The 23,778-nt window shown below is 41.0% G+C and overlaps 1 protein-coding gene across 1 annotated transcript in view; it reads right to left on the bottom strand.

Moving 5' to 3' along the window:
* The window catches only part of MAN1C1 (mannosidase alpha class 1C member 1), a 66,208-nt gene that overhangs the window by 34,632 nt on the left and 7,798 nt on the right, over positions 1-23,778 (bottom strand). Inside the window, exon 3 of the mRNA XM_085305007.1 lies at positions 8,930-9,026. Within this exon, the coding sequence (XP_085161133.1) occupies positions 8,930-9,026 (97 nt within the window). The remainder of the gene's footprint in view (positions 1-8,929; positions 9,027-23,778) is intronic.

A 23,778-nucleotide genomic window follows, 5' to 3' on the forward strand; every position in this document is an offset into this window, starting at 1 on the left:
GGAAATTAAAAATGCTGGTTCCCACAGCAACTAGGATGCAGCCTGCCAAGATAGAAGGAATGCTCTAGCCTAGTCAAAAGGTGTTAATTTTAATGCCTGAAGGCAACTTTCACTTCCAGATGCCTAAAGAGGGCCTCAGCAAAGTCAATGAAAGCTCTATGTTCTCCTGTAAGTGAAAAACTTAATCCTCAGTTCCCTCATTCCTGAATTATTAGCTCTTGCCTGCAGAACACAAAACAGATTTGAGWTTGGAAATTAAGATGTGAGACAGACAAGTCATGGCTGCAGTAAAGACCATCAATTAAAATTCTGTGATCTTGGAGCAAGCTACACTTCAATGTGAACGTTGTATTTGTGTAATTTGTGACGTCCCATCCTCAAACTTCATTGAAGAAATGATATCCCTATGTAATCATGTATTCAAATAAAAGCACTGTGGCTAGAAATAGAAATAATTTAGGTGTTCTTAATTGCATGTTTGTATCAGAGCAACCATATTCTCAGTATACTGAAATTGGTACAGAAACAAACTCTGCCTTAGAACTTTCTCTTGAAACACCTTCATTTTCCTGAACCATTTTTCTTTTTTTTCCTGTTAGGAACTGCATAAGTATGTAAGGGTACAGTAGAATTTTTGAGAATAAAACATCACAAGAAGCATGAACAATTTTAGTAAAGCCAAAAAATATTTCTCCTTGTTTACCATGCTGATGTCTCAAGCAAAGGCTAAGGAATTTTCTTGAACTTCAAAAAAAAAAAAAAATCTCTAGAGACAAGAACAATCTTGAGAGGCTAAAAGAGTGTTTTTAACAAGCACAAAGGTCTTCAAATGAAAAATGCCTACCACAATTCTATGAACACACAGATCCAACACTGGAAACAGTGGCAAATATGAAACTTGATGTCCTATGAGATGACATTAAATCTACTGATTAAGTGGGGCAAGAGACTTTTCTCTCATCCCAGAAGTTACCATGAAGATGATACAGGAAACAAGTACCTGGAGAAATTACAAAAAGGGAAATTCAGTAGCAGGAGCCATTCTAAATGGGATCTTCTGAAGGAAAACAGAAACGTGTCAAAGTCTATCACTAATCCAGACAAATACCCAATGAGATATATAATGAGAGTGGCAAGAAGCTTCAGCCATTCCACACACAAAAAAACACTTGAGCTTTAAACTTAAATGTTAAAAATCTAACTCAGCAAAATCAGTTCTGAACCCACCTAATCACCTAATCCCTTCAGAAGTTTCAAGAGTCGAACAGGCTTTCTGCTCCACGATTTTATAGTTATCCATCTCCTCTGAGCAAATAAGAAAAAGTTAAATGCAAGGGATAAAGACAACAAAATCAGAAATCTCAAGATACAAAAAAGGTATAGCTAGAAACACACTTCTAATATAGTCTTAACTTTCTCTGCTTCCTTATATAGCTTATGGTAGTGCATGTCTGCAGGTGCGTTTGTGTCAGCAGCACAAATCACACAAAACATTTCACTGCAAATGATGGCCAGAAGATAAACTGCCCTTAAAATTTCTGAAAGATATATTCTGACCAATAGCAGGGATATCCATGTTGTCAAGTGTTTCTAATTCAACATTCAACTTTATTATCCATGTTATAATCAAGCCAGCACAGACAGGTGCTAGTAAGATCCTTAGAGTTAATGCTAGATGTTAGTTCTTAGTGCTTTCCAGTATTTCAAAAAGAGGTTATGACTGAAGAGTACTCTTTGGGACATCAACAGTATTTTTGTTTTTAGATTTTCATTTGTTACTTTAAAGGCAGTTTTTGTTTCTTTTGGTCTTTCTCCCCCATATTGCTGTGCAAAGTAGTTCCGACAAATCCCAAGACACTCCTACTTTTAGGCCTCATTAAACTGAAAATTATTAATGGTCAATGGAAAGTTCATGAAACTCACGAGAAAGCCTGGTATGATTAATGGTTTTATACTGAGACAATGTGAAGTTTGCCTGCTTTCCTGCTAAAGACAGGCCCAGACCAAACCCTTGCTGTCCAGTCTTTGCAGCTGTCCTCCTAAAGAGTTGAACTGACACTGCAGACACAAACATACAGAGACATTGTAACGTTTATCTSGGCTTTGCGTCTTGGGCCAAGGCTGTCCTCCATTGAATTTTCTGAGTTTATTTTTATCTGAGATGTAAATCTCATCTGAGGGGAGATTAACCCATTTGAGTCAAATCCAGTGTTTTCAAGAATCACCGTCAAAGTGCAGTTGGTCAGGCCTGGTTCATCCTCAGAGTAAGAGCTTTGATAGCAAAGGGGTTTGAAGAAGGCCCTAGGACACTATACATGACACGAGCAGTTTCTTATATTTCAACTATTTAAATGATTTTTTTCAACTTCATGAGTTATCACCTGTCAGCTGAGCCACTGTAATAAGCTTAAATCTCTCTCTGTAAGATTTGGGGTTCGGTTGAGCCCTGATGTTGAAGCTGAGGCTTAGAACAGCACATTTGAAGGAAGCCACCATCCTCAGCCGAACGCAAGGTGAGAGCAGAGTGGCAACAGATCTCCTCTGGTATTAATGACATCCTTAGTGTCTGAAAGAAGCAGTCTTTGGCAGTGGAAGGCAGGAAAAAAAAAATACAACCGGGATAAATGTCAGCTCTAACATGAATCATGCAACCAATCTCCAAAGACTTTGATATTTGGAGGATACCCTGATTCACTGCTTCATGCTGACAGGAAATAAGTTTGTTGCTACAGATTTCAGCAGCAGCAAAAGCCAACATCAGCTCAGAATGCCTTTCTATAAAATAATATTCAACTGAGTAATATATTACCAGAAAAAGGGAAAGAAAAAAGAAGAAAAGGAAGAAAAAGGATGCAAGGGAGCAACAGTGTTCCAAGAGAAATAGAAACATCCTCATTACAACAGCAAGGTTGTGGGGGGTGCATGGTGTATATTTTTCTCTTTAAAAAGCCCATGAAGCAATCTGTGTCATATCATGTGCAACAGGCAGCAGATATAATTCAGCACGCAAATTCAGAGAACAATTACCACCATCACATAAAAGGATATTTCCAGTGTTTTCTAATTTTGTGATCACAGTGAAAGACATACATAGCTAGAACGAAAACTGCACCAAGTGATTGCGCAACTGGAGGTTACTATTTCTCGTCTGGTAGCTAGAATGCTGCTAAAATATTATTTTCACCCAATTACATTTCCCAAGGTAAATATTCATACATCAACTCCTGCTGTTCCTAATTGAGGTGGGCACATTACCTGCTTACTTCATGGTTTCCTAGATAAATCACTGATCATAGAATCAGTAAGGCTGGCAGGGACCTCTGGAGATCATCTAGTCCAACCTCCCCGCTCAGCAGGGTCACCTAGAGCATGTTAGGGTTGCATCCAGGCGGGCCTTGAAGATCTCCAGAGAAGGAGACTCCACAGCCTCTCTGGGCAACCTGKKCCAGTGCTCCGTCACTCTCACAGGGAAGAAATCGCCCCTCACGTTCAGGCGGAACTGCCTGTGCTTCCATTTCTGCCCATTGCCTCTTGTCCTGTCACATGGGACAACTGAAAAGAGTTTGTCCCCATCCCATTGACACCCTCCCTTCAGGTAGTTGTACACATCGATAAGATCCCCCTCAGCCTTCTCTTCCCCAGGCTAAACAGGCCCAGCTCTCGCAGCCGCTCCTCATAGGGCAGATGCTCCAGCCCTCTGATCATCCTCGTAGCCCTACACTGGACTCTCTCCAACAGCTCCATGTCTCTCTTGTACTGGGGAGCCCAAAACTGGACACARTACTTGAGACGAGGCCTCCCCAGGGTTCAGTAGAGGGGAAGGATCACTTCCCTCGACCTGCTGCCAACACTCTTCCTAATGCACCCCAGGAGACCATTGGCCTTCTTGGCCACAAGGGTACATTGCTGGCTCATGGTCAACTTGTCATCCACCAGCACTCCCAGGTCCTTCTCGGCAGAGCTGCTCYCCAGCAGGACAGCCCCCAGCCTGTACTGGTGCCTAGGGTTATTYCTCCCYAGGTGCAGGACTCCACACTTGCCCTTGTTGAACCTCAGGAGGTTCCTCTCCGCCCAACTCTCTAGCCTGTCCAGGTCACTCTGAATGGCAGCACAGCCCTCAGGTGTATCAGCCACTCCTCCCAGCTTGGTATCATCAGCAAACTTGATGATGAAGGAAGAAAATTTTTTGGAAAATGTTTGGCTCAATGGATGAGATTAGATGGTTGAAGGGACTAATTCTGGGATGCAGTCTTTTCCATCCAAATGAACCCAGGACCTGAGCAGGTGGTAAAAGAGCACTCCAGCACGCTTCACAAGTTCATGTGAAAGGAGCTTGGTGGCCTAAGTCCACTAGAGAAATGTTTCTAATTAAAAAAAGACATCAGAACTGGTATTATTTGGCAACCTCAGAACAGCCACGGACTAAACAGGCTCTCAATGCTGAGTTACTCAAATCTCCATCTAAATCACGCAGTGGGCATGAGAAGTGAGAAGTGCAGTGAGAAGGTCTGGTATTGATTGCACTGCATTTGTTAGGATGAGAAAAACTGAAGGGATTCTGAATCTGGGTACTTCTCTAGAGGCCTCTCTCTGTATATACCCACATGACCATTACTTCTCTGCTTCCCCAGCTTTTTCAATCCCTGTTTAACTTGGAGAGCCAAAATAACACTATTTCTGAGCAACTGAGACCAATGACCTCCTGTCTTCAAAACAGTCAGGACAGTTCAGGCCAAAGTCCAAGCCATGTACACAAACAGAGCTTAAGCAGCCACTGATTTTCCAAGAATTGTTACCCAGTCAGCATAGATGGCCCTCTATACTCCGTCACCAAACAGTCAAACTTCAAATGATATGGAGGGCTGTCCTTGAGAATGAACTCTAAACATTTTACATCTTTTAGGCCCAGCTGCTGTCAGATCTTTGCCATCCAGTTCTGGTGACCTGGCTGTGTCCTAGATGTAACAGTTTTCACACAGATTCACAGAAACTCTTATAGACCCTCACAAAGATGTACAAATTCAGCAATGCTGAGAGAAGCAATGGCTCTGACAAGACAATTCATAATGTTGGATGTGATTTCAAGTGGGCAGAGAGGAAAAAAAGGGAGAAAACCTAGTAGAGGATTGTGATTTTTACACTAGAATTAATATACTAATATGCAGTTAGGAGGTGAAAAATGACTGTCTAACACCACAATGAGGTTCCACATTTACTTGCTGTCACTGATTTCAAAGCAAATTTGCTCAGGTTATAAGTCAAAAAAGGGATACTTCTGCTGCCAGCACCGCACACTTCATGAGATATCTGAAAATCAGGCTTCTTACCTTATCATTGTTAAAAGACTCTGCAGTCAAAATGTAACTGACAATTCAGCTGATGCATGGGCAGAAATAGATGCCAGCTCACTCTCCCATAGCTAGAGAAACTCCGTAAAGCTAACAGGATTTTAAAAACATTTTGTCAGAAAAATAAGTGGCTATGACAGACACAGGGAACGGGCAGAATAATAATTCAGCTATCTAATGCTGGATATCACAGTGACAGGTGCATTTCAAGCACTGCTCTACATAAGACRGTTGCCCTCTCCAGAAGCCTCACTCTAAAGAATTCAATATGCCTTACAAACATCAATTAATTTAATGCTCACCCAAGACAGGAATGCTGCGATGACCAGTTAAAAAGGATTAAAGTAACTAGGTCAGCACTTGGAGTAGAACATGTGTTTGCCATTCTCTAGCCTTAACTACAAACCCAGCCTTTGGTTTGGCCATGCCATTGTCTTTAGGTATCACTCCTAAACAAACATGTCTGGGGCTCGATCCTAACAGTGGGCAGGCATCCTGCAGGTCCTTCTCGAGTCAGCTGAAGCTTGGATTTAAATTCTATGAATAATTATGAAAACTCTGCATTTGTACTAGACAATCGTGCAGGAATCTTGTGGTGCAGGTTTTACTCTACCAGAAATCATTCTTCCACTTTAGTAATGTGCTTTGCCTGTTCTCATTGCAATTATTCACAGGGGAATCGGCACACATCTGAAATGGCTGAGAGTTCTAAAGATCATTTACCCTACCACAATGCATGGAAAGATGGGATGTTCAGCATGGCATATCTTATCACATGCATCACAAAGGAACCAGTAATTTTTTTATGAAAGAATCATAGCTAATGGGTTTGAGGAAAGGGCTTTCAAGTTGCAATGATTATAAGTGAGAGCAATCAGAAGACTTTTGTACAAATGAACTGTGTCCAGAACACTGGAAAATCTTGGTGCAATTGATGTTCTCGAGGTATGATTTGGAGAGCATTAAAAGTAGGAAGGCAAGATCAAGTGACCAGCATGGACCAAGCCCAAACCGATGTTCAGCACTGCCATCCAGTGTATGCAGCAGCCCAGCTGCTGCACTGGTTAGTGGGCAAGTCTGGTTTCTAGGTATGAAAAAGTATGTAAATTATATAGATATTCTCCCAGATGTGAGATGCCACCTTCCAAAGCACTGCAGGAAGGAGATTTACTAGTATGGAGATACAAGAGGAGTTTTTCTGTCTGTGATTCTCCTGCCATCAGGGTGGATGCACGGAGGGATGCTAGCTCACAGCTGTTCTGCTGTAACAAAAGCAGAACACTATGAAGGAAAAGGTGAACATTTATTTTGTATTTCTACTTTGATTAGAAAGAATATTTGATAAAGATCAGTGCCTCCGATTTCCTCAGGGTGAGGCTGCTAAACTGAAGGCTAGGATACAGGTGAGCATCACATCCACAACAGGAAAATGTGGATCCCAAAGATGTTCCTTCCCTCCCACATGGAAGCAGCTGCAGATAAATCTCACCTTAATATTGAGACCTCCAGCCTAGAGAATACCAGATTTGCCTACATTACATCTGTAGTTTAGAACAAAAAGATGTGTTATGTGGCAGAATGTGGATCAGGAAACCATGAGGGGGGTGAATGTGACACTATCCTAATTTCTAAATGCTTCTGAAGACAAGAGAGAGAGAGGGCTGCAATARTAGATTGACTAATGCTTCAGTTCTTTACTAGCCACTATCAGAAGGGGGAAAAGCCTATTAAGAGGCTGAAACGTACTATGTAGATTCTGTTCTGCAATTGTCTGCAAACCCTTGTGCTCCGAAGTATTTTCCTTGAGAGCGCTCACAAACACATTACAAACAAGCATAAGTATTGCCAATTGTTTTAGCATGATAAATGCATTTAAAAGCTTCCAATATTTCTGTCTGTTTACAGGCACTCTCCTTGAGRAATTTTGACAAGCTTGCCAGAACGGAGAAGTTGCGAAACACTTAACTAAATGCTACAGTTAATGCAAATTCTTAAATAAGAAACCTGGATATTCTTGGGATGGAGAGAGGAAGGCAGAAGAAGGACAAACCCAAATAACCACTCCTCACAAAGACAGGTCAAGGGCAGTGGCTAGCCATATGCAGCCTGGGCTAGTACAAGGCACGCTTCCCAAACTGCTCTCTCCAGGCACCCCAGCAATCATGAACGCAGCCTCCGCGCAACTTACAGTACAGCACAACCAGATGCCAGTTAACTCTCCCAGGACTTCTGCAAGAACTAAAGAGACAAGCACCTCACTCTGGGCAATAAAACAACTTGATGGCAGTGCCACAAGCACAACACAGAGGTTTCTCCCAGCACTGTGATTAAACTACAAGCTGGCCCTTCTTTTGCCATCTCCCTCAGGGCCATCTGCTTTTGCAGTCCAGAGGCCAAACAGGGCTGCTGCTCTACATGGGTCTGGCCATCCTAGAAGACATCTGAAGGAAGCTTTTTTCAGCAGGAGYGGGAAGTCTTCCAAAACTCCACTCACATGTACATCTCAGCTCCCCAAAGCTAGTGAGGCTTCCTTAGCATGCTACACTTGGTCTCCATGCATAGCACATCTATAGCCTTAAAGATCACCCCCATGTCATGCATCTGATGTAGAGAAGGATTGGGACATGTACAGAATGCAAGAACAGGAATGGGATCATTTCTTCAGACTGTATCAGTTCACTCCCTTTGGATTTCCTCTGTATTTTCCCCTACAAAAATACAATTTGCAGATAATTTGCTCACTGAAGAATTCTACTTCCACCCTAATCTGGAGATAATGTCTGAAGCACAGTCCAACTGAAAGAAGCCAAGAGAGGTCTGTACAGACAGTCTTCCTCAAGGATAGGTGGGAAGGGGCTGCTAAAGCAGATTCTGCTGGCCTTCCTCCATGCTCTGCACCTGCTCACTATGGTACARCCTGTGCTGAGAAGGCAAGGTTAGGGCAGAGTGAGCAGGAAATCTCTGAATGCAAATGAGGAAAAAGACAATTTACAYTCCAACAAGTCAACAAGTATCCCACTAGAAAAAGCAGGAAAATAGCACTGAAGTTATGCAAGTGGCTCACATAAAAAAGGTAATCTGCTCAAGAGTAAAATTATACAAGCCAGTAAGCGCACAGTATAAAGAGCTTTTAATATTGATTCATTCATTCAATATTTCATGAAATTCACATCTTGCTCAACAGTGGAGCAAGGAGAGAGAAAATGCTCACTTTGGTCAGGTCCTGACGTGTACAAGCTTAGACAAATAGCAGCATCATCAGGTTTGGACTGACTTCATGTTTTAATAAAGACATTGGTTGGCTTTAGCATTGTTCTCAGACAYATTTGCTGTTAGATCTGTACATACAGCTGACACAGTTTGCAGATTTTAAAAGATGTCTACAGGAATGAGATTCCCAGCAAAAGGACATGGGTAAATAAGTCTTAGAAGCTGTGTTGAGAATCTCACTTCTTAAAAATGAAGAGAAGAAAGATCAAAGCTGTTGCAGATACTTTTCTACATTACAGAGAACGCACCTGACATGAATATGTGATCTTAAAAAGATAAGGAACTTGCATYGAAATTGATGCGGAACTCACCAAACATGTTACCGATGTGGCCGTTCTTAGTGAGCGGTCGCAGTTCATTTTTCCCTAGTGCATATTGTTTGTAGTTATCCCAAGCAAATTTCATCATCTGTAAAAAGAAAAATTGAATTAAAGTGCTTAACAGAACTAAAAGTTTTCTGAACTTCAGCTCTGGGAAGGGATGGGAACATGCTAGTTACCACTGAACCTGGCAACCAATGACCCATTAGTTACAAAAAACACTCTGCACTGAACACAAACRAACGTTCCTTCAGGCTGCACTCACCACTTTGCTATGGAGTCTCAAACCCACTAGTTCTGCTGCAGAATTTGGGACTGGCACATTTCAGAAGTAAAACGGTATCCAACATACTGTGTACATACTTCTACTTTAATCCTAGGCTGTACAAACTGAGTGGGAATTTTGTAAAGACACCTCCATCTCTGAATTCCTGACCTTATTTGAGGAATTATGTCAGAAAGGTAACTAAAATGGGACAAAATTTCAAGTGCTAAAGCCAATATATCCCTAGGTATAGGGCTCTTACCTTCTGAGTTTTCCTATTTTTAGGATGCCAACATTGAAACTCTATCAAAATGCAAAACCACACCCCCAACTGCCCACCTTGCAGCAGTTACACTTACAACCTTGGTAAAACATCACCTCAGAGGTATACAACGCACCCAATACTGCAGTGAACAAGGTGTAGGGGGGGAATAATTGTTTAAGAAGTTCAAAAAAATTTTCTTTCTATTAATAAATGCCTTTATAGGGAAGAAGGGGGAGAACCACAACATTTTGATATCTTCCTACCAAAACTTAGTGCTTTCTTAAGAGAGAGAGTCCTGCAGATGGGCTGAGTGATTTCTAAGAAACCCCTTCCAACTCAAACAATTCTTCCTGGAATATTTAGATGTCCTCTGCCAGGGACAGCACATTAACCTCTCCCTGAGGACTGCAAGGCAGTGAGTTTGTGCAAGTTCCAACATGCACACACCAGCATAGCTTTTTCTGTCCTCCTGCCCCTTTGGCTCTAGYTGGTAGGAGAAACTAAACTGACAAGTATCCTCTCTCCAGCCAGGAGAGACTAGGACTTCTCATCTCCTACAGAGTACCTTARCTAACACTTCCTTCTATAAATTCACATAGCCTGGATGCAGTTTCAGTCCCAGCATCTCAGTGACCTATACGTTCTTTGACACGTTCCTCGGAAAAAAAGTCAGATAGCAAAGGGGAAGAAGGCGGCTTTAGAGAATCAACAGTATTCTCCACTGCTGCTCAAAGAAAGATAAGATTCTTCTAAAATGCTTCACTCAAACAGGAAATTTGAGAGAAAATGACAAATCATTTGTCCACTAAAACGTTTCTGTCTGGTGCCTGCAGTAGCAGTTACTGCTCTATTTCAGGACCAGAATATGCAGGTTACTTTGGTCTGAGATTCTTACTGTCATTTCAGTTCTTATTTTTGCCCTTCCCTTCTTTGCTGTGTGTTTCAAACTCAACATAGCAAGCCTCTGGCAGTATCCTCCTTAATTAGTGCGCACACACACAAAAAGCCACATCACCAGATTCTTTATTTTTCAAACATCCAGCTTCCAAAGTAAAGTTTCAGAGGGCTGGTCATATGGACAAGGATAAACATTTGCTGAACTGATTGATAACATTCAGACTCCAACAGCACCAGAAGAAGGAATGTTGGACAAACAGCCAACTCAAGTTTTAAAAACTCGGTGTGGGATGAATTAGTCACTAGAGCTCAGCACTCTGAGGAAACTAAATAATGACTGGGAGGGGGAAGAACCTCCCCTGAAACTCACTCAAACATGTCCCAGTCATATGACTCGGGGTGCTCACTTCATTTTCTCCAAGTCTCCAGGGTTTCTTCAACAGCAGCATTATTCTAGTGAAGAATGAGAACTTCTCATTTAATGTGACRGGACAGATCTTTTAAGGAATTCTAGACTATTTCTCTGATTGCACCAGGCAAATGCTCTCATCTCTCAGGGCTTGAACCTGAAGCCTACTGCAGGAAAGATGGCACTTCCCCAAAGACAGCCTTCCTGCAACAACAGGGCTTGTGTACCAGAAAGGAAAGAGCTGGGCAATCTATTCAGTTCATTGCTCTTCTAAATCTGAACTGAGGAAGAAGGACCCACCCTTCTGGCACATAAGAGCCTGCATGTAGAAAGGATGTGGAAATGACCATTTTACTGCATAACACTCATAACATTGTAACTCTGAATCAGCCTAATTTTAAGCTGACTGTGAAATTTAAAGTTATTTCCTTCCCTCAACATTGTTAACCTCTCTGTTCCAGAAGGTCAAAATTTTCTTCCTCAAAGTATGCAAGAAACCTAGGCATTTCTGTCACTCTGGCACAGACAGCTCAAGAGGATCCAGAGCTGACTAATGGCTCTGTAACAGGCAAGCAGCCTACCCTGGGTTTCCCTTCAACAGCTGCTTCAGTTCCAAAGGGGAGATCTCCTTTCCTCCCATCTTCTTGCACAAGGGGGAACTACACAAGCCCTGCTAACAGAAACCTCCTGAGTGATTCACTTCACACAGGACTCCCAAGTGCTATTTGGATAAATAAATTTATTCTTCATTTGCCTATTCAACCATTTTGAAGCTGCATTTGTCATGATGCTAAAAAAGTTCCGCTACAAAATGATTTCTTGGGTAGCTGTGCTGGCTGCAGTGTCTTAAACTTTCCTCCTCTTACGTTCTGAACTGATTATCAGCCAGATGGGGATGGATGAGATTGGATACGCTGCCTAGACATACTAAAGGGTTGTCAGTTTTCCTTTATGTGAACAGAATTTCACTCACTGCTTTTAAATCCGGTATATTTGGGAAGATGCATGACACAGTCCCCTTTCATTTTCCGACATCAAGCTTTCCTCTCCAGTGATGGGCCCAGCAGCAACTGGGAAAGTTTAAAAGCGAAAAGCATTTGCACCATTATACCCATTTTAGCTTTCAGCAGCTGTCTTTCCAATCCAAATTTAGCAGTACATCTTCCAAACCACTAAAGAGATTAATCAAGTTTAAGAGTGGGGATTCCACATTCATATACTGTACAGAGGACTGAGATCTAGCTCTCAGGAGTCTTATACGGCAGAGGCTCCAAATGCTAGGCTGAAATTGAAGGGGATAGAGCTGAGATGTGCAAAATGGAAATCAGCATTGTGAGAAGACTGCTTTCTGATGAAATGCCAAGATTGGAAGTGAATATTTTATGCCACTCTAGCCATGACAGATCACAACACGTCAGCACGAAAATTATGCCGTTTTAGATGTGAAAAATGACACCAAAATCACAAGAATTATGCAAATAGACCCATAATTTTAGATTTTGTTCTTATAGATGTTTTGCCTGCCACCTAACAGACAATCAATTAGGTCCTGAAATTCTTACCACTTTGTCTTTCAGATGATTTATAGCACAGCTTTCCAAAATTGTAACCGAGTTTGTCACATTGTGCCTTCTTTTCTATGGTTTGTAAGTCACCTTATTTCTCAGAGAGTTTCAGCTATCCAATTAGAGTATTCAAATTGATGACATAAGGTAACTAAACTGAATTCTGAAAACCTGCACTATCTCTATCATCATCCTCATCATTTAGGCCACTACTTTTCTCACTCCAAATCAAAAAAAAAAAAAAAAAAAAAAAAAAAAAAAAGGAGCCTTACTTTCAACCTCTCATATATCCCATAAGGGCAGCTGCCTGCACCCATGCAAAGCCAGGTGCTGAGTGCAAAGTCCTGCATCAAGCTGTTTGCAGGTTCAGGGTCTTATCAAGCTGTTTGCAGGTTCAGGGTCTTAGTCTACAGCTTTGCAGGTTAACAACACTGCAGCGTTTGAACTGCACAAAAACACTGCAGAACGAGGCTGGGTTAGAACTGCTCTCAGAATATTTTTTATTTAAGGTATGGAAATACTTTTATCTAGAAGTCAGCTTTAAAAATACTTTTTTTTTTTTTTTTACACTGTGCCAAATAGCAAGTGATTGTGTCCCTTCAAATGCTACAGCAGGATATATGACAGAAGTGTTTAATATTTCAGTGACACACCAGACTTCACCCTCTGCTAAGCCTAACACAGATATCATGACTGCACCTATAACATTATCACAGATTTGCCCAGTTTTTCATTTGTTTGCTGTTGGCAAGTCTTGACTCACTCATTTTCTGAGAAAAGCAGTGTCAGGTCACCACCACTCCTTGGTCTGGCAACGCTTTTATGACACTAGCCCAGGATTATGTAATGCAGGAGCCATTGAATAGTTGGGATTTACAATTCCAGCTCATAGGTACTACAGTTCTCATCTTCAGAGGTGCCACAACTCCACTGATTCTCAGTGAACTTGAGATTATGAAAAGACTCCAGTGGACAGATAGACAGTGAGAAAGAATTTAGAACAAAAAAGGCATTTAGCTAGTTCTAGGATCCAGATAATGGAAAAAAAGAGCTCAAGATAAGAACTTGACACACAGAATGTTTTACTATAAGAAGATATGCACATCTGATTTTCTTTAATGTATGTAATAACTAAGCCACTGAAAACCCATGGCTTATGTACTTGCAAAAAGCAGAGATATCAAGGAAGAAGGGGGAGGAAAAAAAAAACACTATCACATCCCTTCTTATGATATCAAGGAAGGGATGCAGAGCATTTCCATACAACTATTTGATTAGTTTTATCCATTTACACTGAGATAATTAGTAAATGCTTAAAAGATGAAGTCTAAATACACTAAGCAATCAGCCCCTTTCAAAAACTTCCAAGAACATTATACAAAGTCATTATCCTTACAAGATTACCACTTTTGTGGTTGTGCACCCTTCTTTCTTCAATTCCCTTTCAAATATTTAACTATCAAGCCATTTAAGAAATTCCCCACCTCAAGTTACCAGAGGGACTTCTCTTCCCTTCTCTGCAGTCAGAAGAAATAGGTGGATGAAGGTTAGTTGGCCTATCAGTTTCACAAACAGGACCTGCTCTTTCCCCTCTCTAACCTTCTGATACCTCAAAATAGCCTTGCTCTAGTTCAGTTATTTTACATGCAATATAATGCCACATATTTCCCCCATCTGCATGAAAAACAATTTACCAGATGACAAGATTGAGGGGAAAGAGCAACTGTGTCATTTTTGCAGCCAGAAGAAAAAGTCTGCCTGAATACATCAGGATAAGCCACTTATACTTTGGTGTAATGGTTGGTATTACTCTTCCTCTCAGTCAGACTTGCATACGCTTGTATAAATCAGGAGTAACTGTAAGAAAGGTAAACAGTACTAGTGTTTTATCATCTGTGCTGTTTTTACTAATATTACAGAGACATAAATATCCATACAAACCCCACAGCAAATCTTCAATATAAAGCTGAGCAGCTTCTCAAATTCCTTCTTTGGGACACTGTCCTTAGAAGGAGTGCTTTTACATAATAGCAAAACAATCCTAAAAAAAAGCAAAGTGTTAACCCAGTTGATTGAAAGGTTCCATTTAGCCAGTCACTAATATCCACAGGCTTTTACATCTTGAGTTTAAAAGCCTGTAACCAGCAGAACAGATAGTACTTCAACACATGAAARACGTTACCAAGCAACCCACAGAAACGGACAGCAACATTGATAATCCATTCTAAAGTAATTACATTTTATAATTAAACATTACTGTAAATCCAATAGATCCCAACAGGAACTTGARCAATTTAGAGACACACTGGTAACCTGCCTGTTTCAGAGTATCCACGTTAGCTTCCTTCTTTGAATAAAAGATTAAGGAAAAAGCTGAGATTTTCATTTAATGGGCCTTCAAACAACTGATAACCATTACAGTCTCATCTTGGTAAACATTAATCAGATGTTTCTTGATTTCTGTAACTTTAAAGTAGCATTCTTCTTACTGGTAGCAAAGGAGTGATTGTTAATAAGAGTGTTACTCCCAAATGAAAGCACGTGCGCAAAACAAAAAACCCACCAAACACACACAGTCTCACTGACTCCAGCCAGACAGCAAGTTGCTCTCCAGTTTCCATCTCTAACCGTTCCACATACCATTTGGGCCATTACTGTGTGCCTCAGTTTCTCCATCTCTAACACAAACATCATACTTTCTTCCCAGAAGCACTCAGCATAAATAAAAAATAACCTAGTTGTATTAAACAGCATGGGACCAAATTCACTTTGTGAATTCACACTCAATAGTCTTTCATCCAATGCTTTCGCAGACCCAGAATCATTTTACACCAGATAGCAGCAGTAGATTTAGGGTTAAATCTCAACGCCGCTCTGTATGCGGTTGGCTCTAGTGATGATTTAGTATGGCAGTGGGAAGCGAGCATACCTGGTCGAGGCCCCTGATATGGGAAAGGATAACTTATTCTACTGCAGCTGCATCAACAGAGAAACGTACCCATTAGTCAGAGGTGATCCGAGTGAGTTAACACTGAAATTATACTTACAAATATCCTAAATAACACAAGGGCAATTCCTACTGCAAATCCACTTCCCTCACAAACAAACTGCTGCAAATATATCTTTTTGATAGAAGCCCAAAGCTCAGGAAAGCCTCAGCTCTTTGACAGCTGCCTTTGACATTGTTCTATACAATTATTCCTTAAACACAAGATAAAGGCTCATGTTTATATAAATCCCAAAGCACCAGCCCAAATGCATCACTGCTGCCATGTGCTCCAGTTCTTTGCAAGAGATTCTAAAACAATTTTAGAAATACATCAGCTGATAATTTACAGTATCTATCTACTGTCTAACAATTAACTATTTGCTACATGCCCCTTCGCTTAAAAGTAAACACAATAGAGGAATTCAACTAACAGATAAGTGGGGCACTGCTTCAGATTTCTGTTGTAAAGTCTTGGCAGCTTGCTTTCAAACAACTTGCATGGATGCTTATGACATCAGTTACCATCAGAGCTCACTCTCACGCAGAATAGCCGAACACACAGAAAATCATTGCTCAGAAAAGATATCCCCATCACTAGAAGTAATGGAGAAATTCTTTATGAAGAAAAATACCTTCCATCACACAGTCACAAAGCACTTTCCATCAAGATGCATTAAAATAAGTTTCAACCCCCCTTTACTGTTCCCAGAAGGGCAGGCCAGCTGAGTAAGAGTGCTACTCAGCTCCAATCTGCAAGATAAGCATTCTCTGCACCACAGCCAGGAAGAAGGCAGGACTATCAGCCTGTTTTGCACTAGAGGAACAGAGAAGAAAGAAAAAAAAAAGAGAGAAAAACCCCCCCTGCAGCACTGAGTAGCCCAAGGTCATTAGTGCTAGTGACAAGGGCAGAAATAGAACTCAAGAGTCTTCCAGACTCACAGCCCCTGCTAGGAAAGCTGAATGGAAGAAAGAACATCAAAACACAATTAAACTAACTTCTAATTAAATTCCTAATGCAACTAGATTTAACCATGTCAAGAAGAAAAAAAAAAAAATCCTTCAATGGGACTATCTCAGGCATTAAGACTCAGCTAGATCCAGCTGCATCTAAATCAGGAAACATGTCAGCAAAAGCAGTTGATTCTGCATTTAGAGTTTCTTAATGAGATGCTAGACTAAGAGGGCAAGAATGGATTTGAGAAAAATTTGCAAGTCTAGAGCAAACCACAAGATGATTTGGTAGAGAGAAGAGTTGTCTGATCTCCTGCACTTCCCAGAATCAAAGTTTGTAGAAAATTCTAATAGAAATAAGTTGTGTGTTCTTGACCCACCCAGCACAGCAAAAAAAAAGATGTCAACTTCACATTTCCTCCAAGTTTCTACAGTTGATCAAATATATGATATTCCAGAGCACAATCAAAGGTGATGCAGTACAACAAGGCCAAGAATAAAAGTGATGAGGATTCCTCTGGTCTTAAGCTTATTACCTGTAACTGCTATTCAAGTACTTGCTGTCATGAGATTTAGAAAACTTGCATAAAAAGGCTATCCGTGCTGTCCAATTTGCACACAGCAGTCTTAGCCTGAGGAGCTGACCCTATCAAACAGGAGGGCCGATTTCTTCCCTAGAAAGATATTCAAAAAGTAAATTTGGCATGTTGAGGGGCAGTAGGGAGGGGAAGAGAAAAAGAAAAGGGGAGGGAATCTAACTATAGCTTCTGAGATGCAGAGGAAASTGAAGATGCTGTGCCAGCAACACAGCCACATACAGAATGTGAATAGTGACCGAAGTAGTAAGAGATATACGAAAGAAGAAAATCTGAACAGAGGACATTTCCTGAAAGGTGAGTTTAAAARCACAGGAAAAGTTATACCCTTTGTTATTCCTACAGAATGAAGGTAGAAATGACAAGATGAGCAATATCTGTAAGACATCAGAAAGGAAACTTAAACTTGTTGTAAAGCACTTTTTGCTATTGTATAGAATTTGAACTCAGGTCCAGTTTACTGCTTACATGTATTTAGATCTCCCTCCAAAAAGATGCATTAAATAGAATTTTAAGCTCTAAGTATATACCTACAGCAACAAAAAATGCTTTCAAAGGATAGGTGTTCAATAACAAAAAGATCTGAAATCAAACTTTTTCCTAAGTGCAGAATATTAGATATTTAAAAGTATGAAATACAGCTTTGAGCTACATCAAACTGTGGTGTACTTCACCATTATGCTAGTTGCAGGAATTCCTCCACGTGCTGCACTTTTGGAAGTAAAAATTTGCCACATATATTCATATATGCACACTTCTATGCACAAAACGTATCAAGCAAATTATCCCCCAACACTACTGCAATGTCACAGATCATTACCTTTACATTCCAATGGAATGGTTCACTTCACAAGCTGACTTTTGCTAACAAAGTTGCTTATTAGGAGATATCTGTCAATCATGCAACAATTCTTTCTACAGCTACTGCCAGGAGTTGCATGTGCAAAGGATGGTAGACAGACCCAGAAAGCAAACAAAGCAATTTTAACTTGAGGTTGGACAATCTGGTAATGGCTTTTCTTAGTGACTGCTGTTTCATTCCTGCATGCTTTGGGGAAAGAAACTGGAAAAAAATTACTTACCTACTAATTACGCTTCTTCAGACGTCACCTCAGATTCCTCCTCCTGATTTTTGTGCCTGCAGCATAAACCACGCAGGAAATTCCCCTAGCTCTCAAGATTTTTGGCACTGTGACGTACCTATAGGCTGTCTTAAGGGCTTTTACATTTCAGCCATGTCTTTTCAAGCGTGTACAGCATGCAGTCTTCCTAAATCCCTAACTACACAAAGAATAAAAATTCTCTTTAAAAGCAACCAACATTCCAGATGAACGATATACAATGATCAGTTAAAAACCAATCCCAGAATCCATCAGCTCTTCACCAAAATATCCCCCCTGTCCAAAGGGAAGGTGGATGGAAGCACAAACATGCAAGATCATATTTCCAGAACTGCTTTTATAACAAGGTAGGTCATTTCCTCTTTCTCTAAAGATACCATCTGCATAGGATGCTCATTTCTGGAGAGCCATAAGGAGATGCTCCAAAAGATGCTGTAGCAGTAACTAACCAAAAGAAAGGCAGACTGAAAAAAAAMCACAGAAGTGCAGGGACATTTTTCTTTTCTTTTTAAAAGAAAGTAAAAAAGAATAGATCAATTAAAAAGGATGGCATGAAGAAACAAAACAGACAAGAAGCTCTGTATTAACTAACTGTGGATGTAGGACCATGGCAGGAATACTCTAGCTATGGAATGTGCCAAGGGAAAGACTGAACAGAGGCCAGAGCATCTGTGCCTAAGTCTACCACTGACCCATCCTAAAGGCTAGCAGATAAAGCCTTGCTTTCCCAGATCAGAAATATCCTGACAGTTATCACATAGCCAATTTATGGGAATTGCGATGTACCAGAAGGCTGTGGTCCTCCTTATGCAGTTTGGACAGCTGAAGGCCTCTAGTTCAGCCAAAGAAATATTTCCAAACAGTTTTCAGACATAAAAAGTGAAGACTATCCTCACATCCTATTCCAGGATAAAGAAATTTCTCAGCCTGGGACATGACAAAATGCTTTGGAACCAGAGCAGTCCAGAGAGCTACTAAATCAATGCTGGGAGCCAGGCGGACAAACGCAGGAAGCCAGGTGGACAAASAAACTGATTCACTCTGCAGCTTGAGGTACAACCTTGGCTAATGGCAATCTGAACAGATTAGAGAGGCCTGTCCCAGCATTGCCCTTAAATCTGGAAATGGGAATTACAGCTTTGAGTAGGACCCACACTGTAACAAAGGAATCCTTTTACGTTGGAAAAAAAACTGGGGGAACATGCTGCAGAACCACTGAAGCACGTGGGAGGGCAGCATGCTCTAGTGGGCCCAACCATCCAACTGGCAAGGGTCAGTCTGAAAAACAAGGGCAGCCTGACTAATGGTCTTCTCCTCCACAGGAAACATCACAGCAGATTTCCTGGGCTACCTCTTTTCTGTGCAGCAGGAGCCTGCTCCTAGCTCATACTCAGAGTATTTAGCACAGTCACAGGTTTACTCCATAGCTCAATATACACATTTTATTCTTTGTTTCAGGACTGTGCATCTCATCTCCTGCCTTCCTCCCAGCACCAGCAAAGCGTGAATTGCTTTTGACACATGGATGGCTCAAGGGCCCAAAAAGCACAGAGTCAGAAGCAGATGGGATAAATGAAGGAAGAAAAGAAAGAAAGAAAAAGTAAATACAGGCAAGAGTTACCCTGTATCACTCCTGTTTTGCACAGGGAGAAGTGACGTAGGGAACAAGAGAAACCTATGTTTGGAAACAGTCTTTGTCTCCGTCCAAACACTGGAAGAGGAGAAAAGACAGAAGCCCAGAATCGCCAGCACACTTTGTACTTTATCCCACTCTTGGATAACTTAACGTGAGATATAGGAGGACAAGTTTAGTTTAATGATATCTTGCTGGTTCACCTGCTGTCCATCTGTCTTTCTAGTCCTTGCTCAGAGGGACAGGTTAGAGCACTGCTGTCCTCTTCCCTTTCAAGATTTGCTTGTGATCTGAACTTCTGAAGAGAGTAAAAGAGCAATACTCAAGCATTAAGTAGTCAGCAGAGATTAGACCAATAATTCATCAAAGGTAATAGCTAATAACAGACACAAGAAACTCACCCTCAGCCTTCCTATAGCCTCATGTCAGAGCTGTCACTCCACAAAGGTATTAGAAGAAATTCCTGGACAACAGTAGCAAATTTATTAGCCAGAGGCTGATGGGACTCCTCCAGGAGTCCTTTGGTCAACAATAAATCATAGAAATCAGCTTGCAAATATTSGATCTTTAATAACAATGAAGTTGGTGGAGTGCATGTTAGAACAATGTTAGAATTCAGCTGGCAGGATGAAGAGACTCGCTTTTACTTAGCCTGACCTCTCATCATGAGGTACCAGGGCTTGGCCCTAGCATCTTTCCAACACTGCATTAGCCATCATGCTACAATGATTAATGAACTGCTAAAAGAATAAAGAAAGAAATGGCAAGTTAGGGGATCTAGATAATGAACTAAAGAAAAGAATCATGAAGTTTTATCAAAATAGAGACAGAATGTACCTCCTAGGTCATGAGCGCCACATCCCTGCCAAGGTAGAAGTGACTCCCACTGTACTGCTTTGGCTAGGCTGCCTTTCAAGTCCTAAACAACAAGCTTCCACTCCATTAAGTCTCTGCTCATCAAATTTCATCCTAATATTAAACTTAAAACTTTATTGCTTTAAATTTTTGAAATCCAGAGATGAAAGAACAAGAGGAGAAGACAGCTGCCAACTACTTTATCCTTCAACCAGCAAAGGAGTTGTCTTTCAAAAAAAATCCATCTTTGAATCACTCCACTGTGTGCCCACTGAGGAAACTGGGCAGATTCACATTCAAGAAGGCAGTGATGTCCTTTGTATGGGGGGGGGTGGCTCAGAGTAAGTATCTGATGGGTAAAATAATCCAACACAACTATGCTGCTTCAGGATTGAGGAATCCTAACATGGTATCAGTATCGGAAGAAGGCCTTCAAGAAAGCTGAAACAGCACCAGAAATCAGCCAAGAATGTTTGATTCATCTACAAGGCTGAATTACCAACATAGAACTGTGTACTTCCAAGAGAACTCCAGAAGAAAGTGGAGTCTCTGCTGGAGGAAGAGCCAGAAACATGTGTATTTCAACTAGAAGCTTTTTATTTGTGAGATGGGCTGGCTCACCCAGACAGCAGGAGGGTTTCAGGGCAGATGAAACATGATTACATTATAATTACCTTTTGTTACTTTGCAAAGTACAGGGCTATGCACTTTCTTTACTGCCCAGGGAAATCATGTTAACAGAATTAGAGCAAGAACCCAGTTTTAAACAGTTTGCTAGGAAGCTACTAACATTGTTCCAATTCTCAGTACAATTTTTGGAGCCACCATGCTCCATAAATCAGTGGGATTTATGTCACAGGCTTCCTCTAAAACAAGTACAAGCTCTTAGAGAGAAGAAGTCCTCTAGCACGTGCTGAACATACAGCTCCACTGTACATCATCATCCTGTACAAGTGCTGTTGGCACAATGAGATGCTGTAGAATTTCTAGATCTCCCACGTTTATTATTCTTTGCAGCCTTCTTCTGATGATACAATTCTACCCACTGATAAACGTGGAGAGGAAGAAATTAAACAACAACTCCATGGCCATGCAATGGAAGCATTGGAGGCTGGATTAGAACTAATGAGTTCCTGGCTCCCAGTCAATCAAAGCCATCAGAGCAATTAAGTCAAATAAACCAGAGAACTGTTTTCTGCTCAGCTGTCGTCTGCCTGTCCTCCCCAGTAACTTCTGGGCTGGTGAACTTCAATTGAGTTTGACAGAGGGTAAAGGTCATAAAGAAACTAAAGTTCAATGCAAATTGCCAGCAGGCTGGAGGAGAGAAACACAGCAGCATGTGTACCCCTGCTGGGTACCCACCACACTAGCCTCTGGCCGTACAGCTGAGAGCAGACATGAGAAGAGCAATAGCCTACCCGCTACGCAGGGCAGGTGACATGGAGGGAAATACAGATAAAGTCACAAAACACACAAGGGGGATCTAAGGATGCACAAGTGTTTCAGCACACAGGACTCAACCTAGGAAACCAGGCTCCATTACATCCTCCAATCAGTGAAGAATTTAAGAACAAACTTYCCCTTTTTAAACACCATTGAGATCTCTCTTTCAATCCTAGCACACAGCAGAGGTACACGCAAAGGAATCTGCACCTCCACTTTCAAGATAAATAGATGCAAAGAGGAAGCACTGAAGTCGCTKCAATTCAGTGCAACCTCTAGCCATCACTGACTGCATCATCCCAGGTAATGCTGAAATGCCTTAGAGGAAACAGTTGTGCCTCATGCTAGCTTACTGAATTAAAAAAAAAAGTGCCCACTTTACAGAGCTGCATACTGAATTCAAACATATTTTAGAAGACCCGTTTTCTTCAACACAGCTTATGATAGAGGCTACTAGAACAAGAGGACTTTGTCTTATTGTTTCTTCTATTTCTTTCAGCAAGACAGTAAAAAAAAATCCTGGTTATTTCTACTTATGTTCACTTTTGAGTTTCCATAGTTTATAAAAGTAATCAAGGAATATGAAAATTGTATCTTTACAAACAAACAAAAAATCTGAGACTCTGGCTGTTATTCATAGTGACTTGTCTACTTTCACACAACAGATCTGTCATAAAGAACAGAACCCTGGACCAAGTGTCCTGTTTAATTAACAGTAGATGCTCTGCCTCTCTCTACTAAGTATATAATGACTAATAATCATCACTTTAAACAACCTCATCTCATTAATAGAAGATGTTTATTACTCAGTCCTCCGGTGCTCCCACTGCGCTCCCTTCCCTACATTGGTTTGGTCCATCATACACAACACACTCACATTATATACGGATCACTGACACCACTGGCCATGACAATTCCTCTGGAGCCCTTCCAAAACATTGTGTCATATGATGAACTGAAGTGCCAAGGGAATACTTGATAAAGGCAGCAGTCACAGGAGCGTTCGCTCCATATAGCGAGCCCATTCACAGCCTTCATCAAGAAGTACTTTCTGAGGAATGTAAATTTAATCTCTTTCTCAAGTATAAAAATTAGAATGCTCCAAATACAAGATTTCCTCTTCCTATCAGTGAAGTGAGTACTTTTTCCTGCTTTTTCATTTCAATAATTTCGTATCATTTTTATGTTCAGAACAAAATCATGGACTAATCCAGGGTACATTCTCATCTTCCTCTTCAGTTTTTGTCTAAAGCCTGATTTGTTTTAAATACTGATGTACATATTTAAAAACATCAAAACAAAATGATAAATAATAATAGATTAATAGACAAAAAGAACATGAATGATTAGCATTATCTGGTAGAAGTCTTGCACACAGATCCAAAGGCAAGAACACTGCACAAAAAAAATCATTCTCCTATTAAGGGGCAGATTTAATCACTGATTAGAAAGTTAATCAGGAGTCTATAAATATTTTGGCTGGAAAATGGAATCTTAACTGAGGTGACAGTGTTTAAGTAAATATTTGCACAACTGCATCTACAATGCCCAGATTAACAACAAAACTGGGGGGCGGGGGGGGGCTTGGCTGACCACTGGTATCACGCAGCAGGGCGCAGCATCCCACATCACCTGTGCAGCCCCACAGCAACATCACCCCCAGACGGCCTGAGGCTGCACTCATGCCTGCTCACTGAGGCTACCTGACTGTCCTGAGGACAAGACATTGCAGACAGGCTCTAACCCTGCTATCCCAAATTTCTTGTCTCTATATCTGAGGACATTCCAGCAGCTTAAGTGTATTCACTGAACTAATTTAGCAACAACATGATATTCTTCATACATCATGCT

The sequence above is a fragment of the Rhea americana genome, unplaced genomic scaffold, assembly GCF_003343005.1.
Source record: "Rhea americana isolate MKP2758 unplaced genomic scaffold, rheAme1 scaffold_215, whole genome shotgun sequence".
In the NCBI taxonomy this organism is placed as follows: Eukaryota; Metazoa; Chordata; class Aves; order Rheiformes; family Rheidae; genus Rhea; species Rhea americana.